General features: G+C 34.4%; 1 protein-coding gene across 2 annotated transcripts in view; it reads right to left on the bottom strand.

Annotated features, from left to right (window-relative positions):
• Window positions 1-832: 832 nt before the first annotated feature.
• LOC123717942 overlaps window positions 833-15,637 on the bottom strand; it is a 44,637-nt gene continuing 29,832 nt past the window's right edge. For both annotated transcript variants that reach the window (XM_045674213.1, XM_045674223.1), the window contains exons 2-5: window positions 15,154-15,344; window positions 7,883-8,024; window positions 7,290-7,480; window positions 833-5,838 (exon numbers count right to left, since the gene is read on the bottom strand). In XM_045674213.1, the coding sequence (XP_045530169.1) occupies window positions 1,984-5,838; window positions 7,290-7,480; window positions 7,883-8,024; window positions 15,154-15,344 (4,379 nt within the window). In that variant the 3' untranslated portion in view covers window positions 833-1,983. The remainder of the gene's footprint in view (window positions 5,839-7,289; window positions 7,481-7,882; window positions 8,025-15,153; window positions 15,345-15,637) is intronic.

Here is a 15,637-nt window from a genome sequence, read left to right on the forward strand (position 1 = left end):
GAGGCAATTTGGCGCGCCTCATGTCACCATGACACATTTGTTAATATTTAATTGGAGCTTATTTTTATTGCTCCACTCCCATACTCTACCTATATCTTACAAGCGTTTACAGTCGTCCACCCCTTGGATTGACAAGAGTAATTTTCGAGTAATCGTCTGCATTAAGAAGGCATCTAGTATGTCTTATTATTAATTATTAATTAGCAAAAAAAATAATAGATTTGGAGTGAATCCAATACTGGCCAACTTCGATAACAGTATGTCATTATCTACGACGTCGAACGCCTTCATGTAATCAAAGTATGCAGCATCTACTTGCAATCCGGCGTCCATTAAAAGGGATTACATAATTAATTGCGTTCGGTAAGTTGCTGCTACTTACTACGCAACGGTCTGACAAGTACGGTTCTACTTGTTTTAAAATGCTTTGGTGCAGAGCTCCTTTGAATATTTTAGCGGGAGTCGATAATAAAGCCAGCGGTCTATATGCTTTCACAATCTTTTCTATCGCTTTTGGGTATAGGAATCACTCTTGTGATTTTCCAGCAATCTATTTTTATTTGCCGGAATTAAAAATGGGTTTAGACTCATGAGATCATTACAATTATTATTTTTTATTAATATATATAAAGAGTATGTTTGGGTTGGTATTTTTCAACAGAATTTTAGAATTACAATAGCATCAATGGTTCTTTCTAAACAACACTTAAATGGACGTATTTGAATTATATGCGTGTATGGCGGCAGAGCCTTATGCAACATTTTCCCGAACACTTTATAAATCAAAATAATATTTAAAGTATTCATAATAAAAAATAATAAAAGACAAACGAACATTATAATTTGTATTTATTTCATAATATAATACAATATTAAAATACGATTTGTATAATTGTGATTAATAAGTGTTAATAACGCGATGAACATAACTATATAAAAACTTTTACTTAACAAAACATGATCACATAACTACAAAAACTAAGCATTTTCACTATCATCAGAATGCAGAAAGAATTTAAAAAAATCATTTTAGAATAGAAATAATAAAGTCTGGTAGTCGAATATCGACTTGTGTTCTGTTTACCCAAAGTAATGTTTTACAAAAAGAATAATCATTATCAAATGACATCTGATACTTACACGAAATTTTATAAAGTCAGAAGATGTACAAAATTGTAAAGAATTGCGTAAATTTGATGACAGAATTCTGAAATTTCTTTATTCAGTGATAGTGAACGTGAAAGTTCTATAAAGTACATAACGCCTTAAATAATTAAGTACATTCAAAAATTCATTGAAAAATTCTCAAAAACTAAGTCAATGTTGGCAACATTGCGTTTGGAAGACTTTTATCGGTAGCTACAACCGAGCTAGTGGGTTCCATTATCTCAAATCAATAAAGTCGATTTAGAATCGGTAATATATGAAGGTGTAAATTTTATACTAGGTAATCTAGTACTTAGTAGTTCAAATACGCTCCATAGAGTTACGATTAAAGGTTCACCGTCAAACAGATATATTGCCGCCTAACCATATTCGACCATAATTACCGATTTAACTTACATACAATAACACTACAATGGTAATACTCTTTTCGGACGGAATGTTTGTGAAATTTCTCTTGTGACATAACTAACAACTAAAATTTTCTCTCACAACCGAACTACGTTATTCAAGACTTACGAATACTCGTAATATAATAAGGCACTATTTCATTAAGAAGTAATGATCATTAATATGAGTGCAGATAAATTCCCGCCATAGTTGCATTTACCAAATGCGATCCGATTTTTAACAGTTATTTATTCCATATCAATAAAATAGGTCAAGGATAAGCAGTGCAAGAAGTCAGAAGAAAGACCACAAAAATGAACAGAAATAACAAAATGGATAAATTAAAGAAGTTTGTTTTTTATGAGACCTACTTTCGGAAAAATGTTTATAGGTGAATTTGTGAATTTTCTCGCATCAGCACAACGTCGTTCACAATTGGCCACCACTTGGACTTCTCGAGCTACTTTTGATGGACGTTACAGAAATATTTCCCGTGCTGGTGCTTAATGTTAAGGGTGGAGAACGTGGCAGTGAAAATTGTTTATCAGTTAGATTCTCTTGACTTAAAGACTTTTGTGTCGAGAACACAGGTATTTTAGAAGACACCAGACCCGCTAACGGTTTCTTGTCTGACGCCTTTACCGGAATATTACTTGGTTTAGCTAAAATTACCGGTTTAGGACTTGAAACGGTTGGCACTTCACTCGGCGCTCGCAATTGCATTTGGTCCATCTGTGATAAGCGTCTATTTTCTAAATCTGTGCTCGTGACGATTGTGCCTTTTGGTGATTCGTAGGTTGCTGTTCGGAATTTAATATGGCTGTTCCTTGGTAAGTCGAAGTCTGAATGGCGTTTCTTTGGTTCACTTGTGCTGTGAGTCGTTTTCGTTCGTTTTGTCGCGTCAACTTGCTGTTTTGCTGAATGGTGGCGTTCGTTTGATATGAAATCATTCAATAGCTCGATATCGAGTTCATATGTTAACATTGGTTCTTGATAGTTGGTAACAGTTGGAGGTGCTCGTTGTCTGCTTGATATTTTCTCTTCTTTTTGGCTCACATTTTTCTCTGAACGCGGCGTGAGTACTTGAATTTCTGTTATATGTTCTTCTTGTATATCCTTATCTTTAAATGTTAGTTTACATTGCTTTTCAGATTCCGATATGGCGGTAGGATTAATGGAATATCTTGTTTTAGTTACTTCGTGCCCGTCTTCGGAAGCGATTTGTTTGTCTTCTAAATCCTGTATTATTCTAATACCTAGTCTAGATAATTCCTCAGGAGTCTTTTGTGCCATAAAGTTAGGGTCGTTTTGCAATCTTTCCATAAGCAATTTCGCTTGACTTTCATCCATATCTGCTGTGTTTAATATTATAGTTTCCGTTCTAGTGTACGATGGTTCATCGGTCGTGAAGTGCATGTTAGGGTTTTGTCTTTTTATTTCTTCAAGCACTTTACTATCTATGTCCTGAACGTTTCCTTCTTCCAAATCGATTTCGTTTATATTTCCTGATCCCTTCATCATACCAAATGTAATCTGCTCAACTTGTACGGGAGCTTCCGTTCTCGTTGTAATATATTTTGTTGAAACCTTCTCGACATTTTGTGTGATAACCTTGTTGCCAAATTCATCTTCAGTAACATTAACAGTGACAGTTTTTTGAACAGGTTCTTGTTGCATCGTCAATGATACATTCGCGGGCTCCATGTATAATGTCCTAGTTTCTTTCTCGCCAGTTTTTTTGATTCCGTCAACTAAATCTGGTATAAGTTTAATACTTGGTTCACCAATCTCTATTGACTTCGTGTATGTTCTCTTTTCCATAGGTACACTTTTATCGTTTGTAGATATAGTTACGACATTGGTACTTTGTATAACCTGATCCTGATCCCCTTTACTCTCACTCCACTCAGTTGTCAGAATTTCTTGTGATCTCCGATTTAACTTTAAACTGTTATTATTCGAACCTACTCTTATATTGCTGACAAACTCATCATAATCTCTACCTTTGGGTTCCGAAGTCTTTAAATCAAAGTTTACTATGTCCGGTTGGTGCAAAGCAGATTTATGTGAATCCGTCATAGGTGTAGGTGTATCTTTACTTGTAGTAAGTTGTTGCCTTTGGGAGTGTTGGTCAATATGAACATTGAAAATAGGGTTTTTAGCAAGTAATTTTTTCATCATTTCTGATTTAGGCCTTTCCAAGCTGTTAACGTATGTGTTCCGAGAAACTTTCATATCGTCAGGTACATTAGTATCGTAACTCATTGTGACCTTCTCTTGGTAATTAACTGCCGTAGTTTTTGTATCGTTAGCAGAGTCATCTTTGTGAGATTGTGAGGAGCCTTCTAAGGAACTGACGTTGCCACCATCTGAAGTAGATTTCGCGAATTCTGACACTAGCTTCAAATGAACTCTCATGTTTTCATCCATTATTCTTTTTGCCAAATGATCTGATGATTCATGTTCGCTTTCTTGGGTTGTATCTATGCTGGTGTGTGATCGAGTTTTGTGGATTTCTTGAGAGCTATGCTTCTCTGAATCTATTGAGCTTGATGACCCCTTAACGATTGCATCTTCTAAGTTTCCAAATTCAGAACCCTTTTTTAGACGATTTCTTTGGAATGTGTTCAAACCCTCAATAGCTGAAGTTTTTGCTATGTTCAGGCTCAAGCGAGGTTCTTTCTGTTTTAATAGAACACCCTTCTCAGGATCTATAATTTCTGACAAAACATCTTCGGTACCGGAGTCGAAGAATGTAGTTTCTACCACAGACATAGCCTTTCGTTTTTTAGGCGATAAAGTGGTTTCCTGAATTTCGTCATCGTCAGCAGATATATCTAAACTCTGAGCTCTTTCCAGAGTACCTGTGCTGATCTTCGTTGTTTTAACTCTGAGGTCAAATCTTGAAAGATCGCCTAAAGATGCAGCCTTCCTTTCATTGTCTTCCATAGATACGTCGTCGGACTCAGATCGTGCTGTTTCGTTTAGAGGCGAACTATGAATTGTAATATCACTATTATTTAACTCGATAGTGGTGGAGCCCCTTACACTTTTGTCACTGTTATTAAGAGACATTACCGAATGCCCATCCAGGTTTGATAAATTGGATTTCGAATCCTGGAAGAAATTATTTAGTGAATCGCTTTCTCGCTTAAATGGTTTTGTAACAATATCGTCAATATCATCTTGACTGAAGTTAATGGATTCTTCTAAGCGTGGCTTAGTCTTATTAACTTTTGGTGTTGAAGTGTTATATGAAAGCCCTGAAGTTGTGGTTGATGCGGAAGTATCAAATAGCAGACTAGAATGTTGCTTTTCATATTTCAAAAAGTCGTTAACGTTTTGCATTTGCTCCATTATACTGTCGTCTGTTTTATTTTTTTCAACAGCTGGTGGTGAAGGTGCTTTTCCTTTAGACTTCTTTGCAGGTTTAGGCGCTTCATCCTTCCTTTCCTTCTCTTGAATGAGGTCGGCAGAGCTCTTTCTATTGTTTCTGGCGGCTTTAGCTGCATCAAACATATGTTGAGGTAATTCTTGTGGTATGCCATTTTCATCTCTTTTAATTCCACTTGAATTCAAATCCGTTCTAGTAAAAGATTGTGAGGAGTCTGAAATTTTAGTCATTTCTTGGCTGATACTTGTATCGCTTTCATTTACTTTTACTCTTGCGTTTGGCACTGGAGGCGCCATCTTTTCTCTACGTTTAGCAACGACTGGTTTTTTATGCTCGACTTCATTTTCGTGCTTTATGTGTGTGGTAGGAGCAGGTCTTTGTGGTTCAGGTTTGTCTGGTTCATCTACCGCAATCTTTTCTTGAGTAACCCCACCATTTTCGACGTGTTTCTGCTTAAGTACGCCATCATCAGGTACGTTAGGTGGAAGAACACGAATTCCGAACTTCATGCCTTTCTTAGGGTCACTTTCTCTCTTTTGGACTTCTGCGTTTTCAATGGTATATGCAGTTCCGTTTTCTGGTTGAATGATTTGTACGTCACTTCCTGTAGAGTGCCTGCTTTTGTTTCTTTCAGGTTTACTGAAAGTTGGTGGGATATCAGAATGTCTTTGTTTATTTGCCAGTTTTAAATTCTTTTCATTTTCTCGTTCCAGAGTTGTGGGTCCTTCTTTTTTCTCTTTCTTGTTCCTTTCGAGTGTTGTAGACGTGATGATCTTATCCGCAAGTATTTTCTTAATGCCACCTTTACTTTTCGTTTCCAAAGTCGAGTTGTTAGAGTGAGACGGGTCCGGTGAGCGTGGAGGATGTAAGAGTTTCCCTTCTTTTTCCAGCTGAAATCAGAAAAGCATCTTATTAAAATAAAGGATGTATATATTACAGCTAAGCAAAATACACAAGCTAAAAACTTGTAATTGTTGTGTGACTTCTGACATCATTTAATATATTATGTTAGTCATATATTTTAAAGCTTAGTCTTTATATAATATAAACTGTACATATGTAATGAAATTGAAATGTTAGTGCGCATTACGTTCGTACTTAGATCTATACATTTTCTTTAATGAGCTTCAACACAATAGACATTCCATAATCAACAATGTGATTGAATTCCGAACATGATAACATCCTAACTACAATATTGTTGTTATCCGAAACACATCCTTATACTGTTTACAACAAAATTTAAAATACTTTGATTAAGATATATTTAATTTATATCGTCATTACTTTCATGGAGGCGTTGCAATATTTCGAGGCTTTAGTGTAATAAGTCTTTGGTTTCCGAAGAATCAGACACATTTCGTCAGAACGATAGTTTGAACGGCCGTTAATCGATTACATTCTTTAAATTAGTGCAAGCCGGTGCTGAGACCTGCTCGTACTAATTTCATGTCTTTCGCACGCTCGTTTGACCAATGAACAATTCATCTATATATATAATGCAAATATTTTACGTGAACAAAAGATTGATATATATTTCCCTACGTCATAAGCTGATAAATACGTCCTCCAACCCCATCTAGCATTTTTATAAACACCAAAGTTCCACGATTTAAGCATGGATCTCTTCTCATTCATCTCAGTTGTATTCATCAGAAGGTCGTGTCACTGTAAGGAGCCTGCTGCCTGGCTAGTAATATGTTATCTCCACTTTGTTATATCACAGCACACACAGCTGTTATGGGGAAGAATTACGTTATATACTCTAATTAATACTACTTATTATTTTTTTAATCTTGTTCACTCTTCGATCGTTGTTTAGTCTATGGGCATACCATATGCAAATCTATAACGTTTTACGGTTAGTCTATTGTATTATTCATATTTGGTTGTCCATTACACTTCTGGGAGTTAAATAACGCAGTTACTATAAAATTGGGATCTCGGTCTAGTTACATTGCTTATTTAATTTATATTTCAACGTTACGTCAATTATGTTTCTAAATAATTCGAACAAAACATCATTTAGCATTTAATTAATTACATTTTTCAACACATCGTAATGCGTTTCAAAATGGGCCATTTTGATGTGAGTTTTTAAAACGTACTTGTGTACATTGTTTTTTATTTAGCCGAGTGTCACGTATATGAGTGATACTCCATCGAATTGAAACCTTTTAAGATATAAAGGACGAGATTTTTGATTGTGACTATTAATTATTAGTAGTCAAAACGTCGAGTTTTTTATATACAATTTAAAACTGTTCTTGTCTGATGTGTCGCGTCGTTGCACATTTGTCCCATCTATGAAAGATGACAATGAATAACAAAAGCAACATACCGTGCTAACATCGCCTGTAGATCCAGCTCTCTTCATCAGTGGATGGTGAACTACCCAGCCCTCGCCGCTGACCCGACCACCTTCAATGACCTCAAGCTCCACTGGATACGGGGACGCCAAGGACAAAATAGACACCGCGTCTTCTAATGGTGTACCAGTGAATTCGATTTTGATGCTCTTTATTTTGTCCCCTGTAATTTAATTAATAATGATAAACATATGATAATAATGTACTCCAACAGCGCCACTCTTTATTAGTGTTAGCCTGAACCATTTTATTTTATAAGCAGGTAGATTATCTTCTCTGAATCACGTATTCAGTATACATATTTATGTTTAAGACAACGTACGGGATAGTGTTCATTATATAGAAGGAAAGATCCATTGTTGCAGAAGCTAAATTTTAATGCAACATTGTCATTAAGATATAATCATATAAATTTGACTTTCGGGACAAAGCTCCTAAAATCAGTTCTAGCAAACCTACCTCCTTCTTAAAAGCATAAACATAACTTCATAACGTATTGGGTACAAAACTTATCAGTAAAATAAACAGATAACTCAATAGCGAGTAACAGAAGTGTATTTCTAACCTGGTTGTAACATTGCTGCCGCGGCGGGACCACTACGAAGTACTGACTGAATGCAAACTCCAGCCTTTGCACCTCCACCACACGTCAAACCCAGGCCCGTGAAGTCTCGAGCCCAAAGTTTAACTCGACGAACACGAGCGCGCTGAAATATTATAGAGGCGTCATCAATAAAATGGTAAGTTTGGTTTAATTTTAAAATAGTAATAAAATTTGTTAGTAATTTAAGGTTGTATTATAGTTTTGCTTTTGTAAAGGAATTATAAAAAAATAATATAATTTTTAAAATTTGAATCATTCAATCAACTGAAATGTTGTCTTTGAAAAAGTTAAACCCACATGAGATACTGTGTTTAATAATTCCCTGAAAGAAAATATATATTAGGTCCTTACATATGAAACAGATGTTTTTTCGTACTGGCCACTTTGACCTTAAATATCTCCTCTTTGGTTAGGAATTCCAAATCCAATTCTTTACAGCTATTTATTCACGCATTTGTTTTTCGAAAACCATCATTTCAATTTCTCGTTTTAAGTATATTTCTTTGCGTCACTCTACTTATAAAATGGAAAATCGCGTTATTATAGAGAACGAGTTCCACCGCAGCACCACTGCTGCAGAAACGGCATAAAGGAATTATAATGTGCTGTGTTACAAAAGAAAACATATTGGCTCCAACGTTTTCGTTCTGGAAATTTCAACCTACAGAACAAGCTCCGTGGACGGCCGGAGACCGAAGTTGATAATAAAGAATTGAAGGCTATTGTGGAAGCGGATCATCGCAAACTACGTCTGATACATATATGCAATAAGATATAGTTTTAAATATATTATAAACTATAAACATATTGTTATCAAATAGAACAAAAACATATATTTGTTTTAAGAAACAAAAACATTCTGTTTTGGCTTTTGTTTTTATCGTTTCGCTGTCGGTCTAACGTGTAATACGTCTTAGTAATTCAAATTGACACTTCGTATTTCACAAACGTAATAAAAAATTTGATTAAGAAAAACCATGCACTATGACATTTAAAATTTAAAATTATAATTGTTCCAATGGATAAATCCAGAAGCTATAATCAAAACTTAAAAATAAATTGCTGACCTTTAAGTTATAAGGAAGCATCTATAATGACTTGTAAAAACAGCTAAGAGTTTTTGCTACAGATTTAATGTTATAATGAAATCATCTAAGGAATTATCAAGACGAAATTTCCTTTTGAATGGAACTATATTGTTGTAATAAGGCACATACGAATTGTAGATTGTCAAACAGAATATGACACAATTGTCTTTAAGATTTAAATTATTTATTAAGTGTTTTAATTTTTTTTAAAGACAATGACAATGTTCCACAACGAAACGTTTGACCAACCACACACATACAAATAATAGAATTACACCTACAAACTAACCTAATATTAACCCCAAAATACTAATCGAATATTTTATAACAATCAAAACAATAGTATATAATTTAAAACAACACAAGCGATAGGATAAGTTTCATCACACGTTGTAATTATTATTATATACATCATAATGTTATGCACAAGACAATGGCGAAAAAATAATAATGGAGGCGGCCTGGAGAAACATTGTATCAAACAACAAGTCCGCTACATCCGTCTCTATATGAAATAAACAAATATGAATAAAAAAATCAGCATTGTCATTTTTGGAGTTAACCATTTTAATACATGTAAGAAAATATTCTACGGATCTGTAATTGATAAAAATAAACACTTTTATTTTGCACTATGGAACATTGTTAGCCTAGTGGTTTTCGCGTGCCACTCTCATCTCTGAGGTCGTCGGGGGTCGTCGGGGGGTCGTAGGGTCGATCCCTAACCGTGCACCTTACTAAGTAGCAACTTACTGTATGTTTATCAGAGCATAACTCTAGTACATTCTATAAGTTATATTTCGACGTAAATTCCTAAATCTATGTAGAATCATCTCGAATGGTGAAGGAAAACATCGTGAGGAAACCGGCTTGCCTTAGACCCAAAAAGTCAACGGCGTGCGTCAGGCACAGAAGGCTGATCACCTACTTGCCTATTAGATTAACAAATGATCATGAAAAAGATACAGGAATCTGAGGCCAAACCCTAAAAAAGTTGTAGCACCACTGAGTTTATGCTGTACTCTATAATTCGATGACATCACATTGATAGCATCCGCATGAACTAAGCTTTGAGGAATGTTATAATAGTTCTCTTATACCTTGCATCTTACAGTTAGCACTTTAAACATAATAAACATATTTATGTTTATTATGTTTAAAGTGCTAAAATAAACTAACAATAAATAAACATGACACAAACTTTGATTTTCTTATTTGGTGATTAATAATTATTTACTTTTTTACACATATTACCCATACATTGTTTTTGCTTGAAAACGAAATATATTTTAGAGGATTCCTACAAAGAATATATATAAATATAATAATAATAAATATTCCTACAATAGATTTATGTAGACGTACTATTATTTTTTAGAACTTATGCTTGTAACTGTAACTGTATGCTTATTTTTGCTGACAAGTGTAGGGGGGTATAAATTGCAGTAAATCAGCTTACGTAATACTTGACCGGCCCCTAAGGTATATTTTAACTGTGTAATGTGTGTGTATTGTTAATGTTATGTGTATGTATTAGTGTTGTTACTAAAACTAAGAAGTAACATAAGAAATAGATAAATATTTTTTTTTAATATGGATTTCGTGAGATTTTTGTTGGTGTTTCTTTAGGACTTTGGAATCACTGTCGCAACCTTTGAATAGCGCGGAACAAAAACTCATTAACTGACAGGGTTGCTGACAGTATCGCTATTGTTATATTACCCGCGTCTTAATTTTTATTACAGAAAATATTTTTGCTACCAGCGATTGGTTCTATATCTAGGTACGACATATATAGTTAACCAGTTTCGTGTAATATCAATTTTATAATATACAATATGCATATATTCCTTTGAAAATGTTGGCTAATATGAAATGATACAACGGCATCATGCATCATGATTTAATTTCATGGCAGCTATAAACGATTAGAGATTAATTATAAATTAACGAATCTACCTAATTGCTTGACCGCAATAAATAGAACATTAAAATTAATATTTCTCTCAATTATTTTCAATTTGACCTCAAAAGTTATAAGCCATTAACTTAATTATACGGAAAAAAACCACAAGTTCTGATAAATTTTTGTGTATAGATATTTTTAGTAATAAGCTTTTAACGAATTATTTATTTATTTATTTACACTTCGTTACACTATAAAATAAAAATAACAATTAACATAAGTAAATCAAAAGGAGGGCAACTGGCGGCCTTATCGCTTACGAGCGATCTCTTCCAGGCAACCACTGTGAGTAAAGGAAAAAAAATGTATTAAATAAGATAGACAAGTAGTGCAAAAATACATGTTATACACAGTTATTAAAACAAAAACTAAACAGGAATAACAAAAAAAAGAACAAACTAAACTAAAAAGATGATACATTAAAAATAGAAAGTAAAAAAAAAAGACACATAAATCACGATAATTTAAGATAAGTCTCACGTCAGTTAATAGTTGGGAAGAAAGTTAGGGATACGATGTGGACAGGTAATGTTTGTACAGAAGAAATTTAAAGGAAGATAGAGTCCTTCTCTAAGCGAATAGGGACGGGAAGTGAATTCCATAGCCTAACTGCAGAGACCTTAAAGGAATCGCCAAGAAACGAGGAGTTATGAGATGAGAGTTAATTATATGAAGGCATACCGCTGACTACGTATGTAAAGTATTTAAATAAAGTTTATTACTCAAGTTGATAAAGTTTATATCTCAAGTTGATAAAGTTTATATCTCAAGTTAATAAAGTTTATATCTCAAGTTGATAAAGTTTATATCTCAAGTTAATAAAGTTTATATCTTAATTTAATAAATTTTATATCTTAAGTTAATAAGCCGTTCCGTTAACAGCCTAGCCTTTTAACTAAACAGCACCGTTTAACTAGCGGCTTGAAAGATATTCAGCCGTAGCGTTTGTAACATTAAATAATCTGGCTGGCTAATGCTTAGGCGATTGGTACGATAGTGACCATGTAGAAATAAAAAAGATGAAACATCTGACATAAAAAATATTTCTTTTAAAATTAAATTGCTTGAGTCAGTCACAGCTAAATTCACGTTATTATGGGCTTCCATTGTACCTGTTAGTGTTCATTAAAATTTGGAAAACACCATTAAATTTGTGGTTTGCCGACGCCATATTGACAGAAAGTGGAACTATTTTTAAATTAACAGTCAACGTACTAGGTAAGTAATAAAACTACATCGATCCATGTCACTTTCCTCGCTGCTTGATCAACTGGCTGTATAAGATATACAGCCAGAGAGTAGGCCCCTTGTTAAGAGGCTAGACATATATATGAGAAATACTCTTATATCCTTTAAAAAATCCCAATAAAATAAGCCGCGTTCGAATAATCGGGGGATATTTCCCCCCATTGTTTATTATTCAATTACACTTGGATTTCTAGAAGTATTAAGAGATATCCAAATAGGTACAAGGCCATCCATAAAACTTCTAAATTTTAAGCGCAAAGATTATACATAATCTCGTGATCTAAGCCATATGGCATCATCTTTGTTGACTATGTCCTCATAAACGCGATTCATAACTAAAATAAAATAATAACAGTGCCGCTCTGGGCCTCAGATTTCTGTATCATGATCATTTGTCAATCTAATAGGCAAGGACAATATCAGCCTCCTGTGCCTGACACATACCGTCGACATTTTTAATTTAAAGGCAAGCCAGTTTTCTCACGATGTTTTCCTACACCATATGAACGAATGTTAAATGCGCACATAGAAAGAAAGTCCATTGGTGCACAGCCAGGGATCGAACCTACGACCTCAGAGATGGGAGTCGCACGCTAGAGCTACTAGGACAACACTGTTCTGATTCCACAAAATTATTTTAAATTGTTATTATGATTTAGAAATTAACTTACTGAAAGTACGATCTAACAGATTAATGAAAATATAGTAAGTTGGTACCTTGCCATGCTTGAAAGTTTTAATCTAATTTCCATTATAGTGTTAACTTCACAGGAATGTAATAAATAATACTGTAGTTATGACACATTAACTATTTCCTATAAGATTGACAAATGATCATAAAACATACATCATAAAGATACATCTGAAGCCCAGACCTAAAAAGATCCACCGGTTAATTTTATTATTTTAGAATAAAAGGGCCACATCAATTACTATAGTTTTACTCCAACACTATGATTTTTAGTTTAAATCTCTAACCTTTTTTACCATAAAGGAATTGTACCATTATATTAACACATTTCCGTGTTATTATTCCTGGCTAACATTCCAAAAGCTGTAAGTCTATATTTAGCCATCATTATTTTGGAATATCTACGGACGATAATTTGACTTATGGAAGGCTTTATAGGGTATCAATGCTTATCTGCCGCGCTCGAGTTTATCCCAAAATCCCTTGGGCTCCCGACAATTACCACGCATGCGCAGAGATTTATACCGCGTAACATCGGAATGTGTATCGGAATACGCAGGTAACAAAACAGGTAAGGCGTTACTGCTATTAACTTTAATCTACTTTGAAGTATAATGACGATAAAAACAAAGCCTGTGGAGAGTTAATGTCATAAAGTATAGATAATGATGTGGTCATAGACAAACGTTAAACATCTTACAGATATTTCTGTAGTAATTTTTCGTTGTTTCTGTTTTAATATTTATAATGAACAAATTAAATTATGTGGTATAAGAGTTTTTTTAATTATTTATTCACTTTCGTATGTCTTTTTTGACATATTAATAAATCTTTTAGGTAATTGAAACTAACATGGCTTTTCCCGAACAACATATAAGGTATGGTATCTTAGTGATAATGTTTGTGTAACGACGGATGTTACATCAGCGATATATAAACGCTTTATGTAATCTAAGATCGTTGCCACCTCTAGAGAGTAAATACTAACTAGTGATATTTAAATACAAATAACACTAGTTAGTATTCATAAGTTACATTAAGGACTAGCAATTACAAACGAAAACGTACGGAGGTTTTCTGGTACAAACAAGAAAAATCTGACGATTCTTGTATGTATCAGTCCATGCGGCGGGTTGTCTCTCTCCCGAAAATATGGCGAGGGGACCGATGGCTGACCATGCATCATACTCGTAAACGAGTGCTACTTGTGGTGACTGGTCGTACTTGTACGTAAGATGTCATGTGAAACATGGTGTAATGGTAGCAGCTCCTTACAAACGTTGTGTAAAACAAAAACTTAGTAATTAAAAAGAGTGGCGGAGAGTTTATGGCCAGTTCTTCTCTTCTACGCCCTTGTTTTGAGAACTGGCAGTAAATGTAAAATTAGAAGCATTTTATATACATTTCTGTTTTTGACGGTCATAAGTGTACCTTGTGTTACGTATATGAATAAATGATTTTTAATTTGAATTTGTATATTATCTATACTAAAGCCTCACGGATTACTACTATTACTGAATATATTGGTGAAAACGGCACTAAAACCGTGCCGTTGTCCGTGTAAACGCGTCAGAGGTCTTTGTTTCATAAGGTATCTCTCTGGGCTGGTAACTAATGTCTGAGTATGATGGTCAGCTATAGTAAGATCTAGCGCGAATAACTTTCCTTCATCAATTCAGTTCCTACGCTTGTTATGAAACTGTGTACAGTTTTGAGGACGAAGAGTCTTTGATTTGATCAGTCCACCTCGTTGGCAAACGTCCATGCAAAATTGCATTCGGTGTTCCCAATCACGATACTCTAGTACAGATACCAGCAAATTTCTTGAGCATTAAATAAGGGAGTGGGGGAAAGTTTGCGCATCGTACATATAAGCAGGACCAGGACACGTCAACTGATATACCAATCACGCGATCGACACGTCACTGTCCGCCGCGCACCACCGCCCGTGTGTAGTACTGGGTATAGTGCCTAAAATCGCTTCTACGCAAGCAACGACATTTGTTCAAAAGGTTTGCCGGTATCTGTACGAAATTATTTGTTATAATCAATAGCAATGAAGTTTGATATAGTAACTTAATTCACTCTCCATTTTGTTGTTGTTTTGTTAGGTAGGTATAAATTTCAAATTAAATTCACCCTAAGATTTTTAATAGTTTTTTGTATGCAACGAGTTGCATAATATAAATTAGGACGAAGGTATGTAATCTGTGGAGAAATAAATAAAAAATTTAGTTACCTGTATATATAAATCGTCTTTACTCTGTTCTGGCTTCGTAAACTCGGCGTGGAGAGCATGAGTCTTCCCTCCCATGGGAAGAGTAGGTGCTTCATTGTGCCAGTTCCTCTCCTCCTGGCGGAATCCAGGGTTGTCGAAGGCGAACTCATCTTTGACGGACTCTGGGTCTTTTGTGAAGATTAGGTGCTTGCCTGTAAACAAGAAAATGTCTTAAGTTTTGGACATACGAAAGAAAAGAAAATTGTTATAAATTTCTTCTGTAATAAAATTTATAAAACTTTGCTAAGAGAAAAAATTTAATCGACTTTAAATAACTCGAAAAAGTTATTTATTACGATGTGTCGTTTTTATACTTAAATGCTTTTGATTTCAGTAAATTCAAGAAATCAAAATCGTATTTCAAATTTATCTTAATATAAGGAAATATTGTATTTTGCAATTATTCTCGGACTGATTAACACTTTGGGTTGACATTTTCAGCGCT

This window comes from Pieris brassicae, chromosome 2 (genome assembly GCF_905147105.1).
Source record: "Pieris brassicae chromosome 2, ilPieBrab1.1, whole genome shotgun sequence".
In the NCBI taxonomy this organism is placed as follows: Eukaryota; Metazoa; Arthropoda; class Insecta; order Lepidoptera; family Pieridae; genus Pieris; species Pieris brassicae.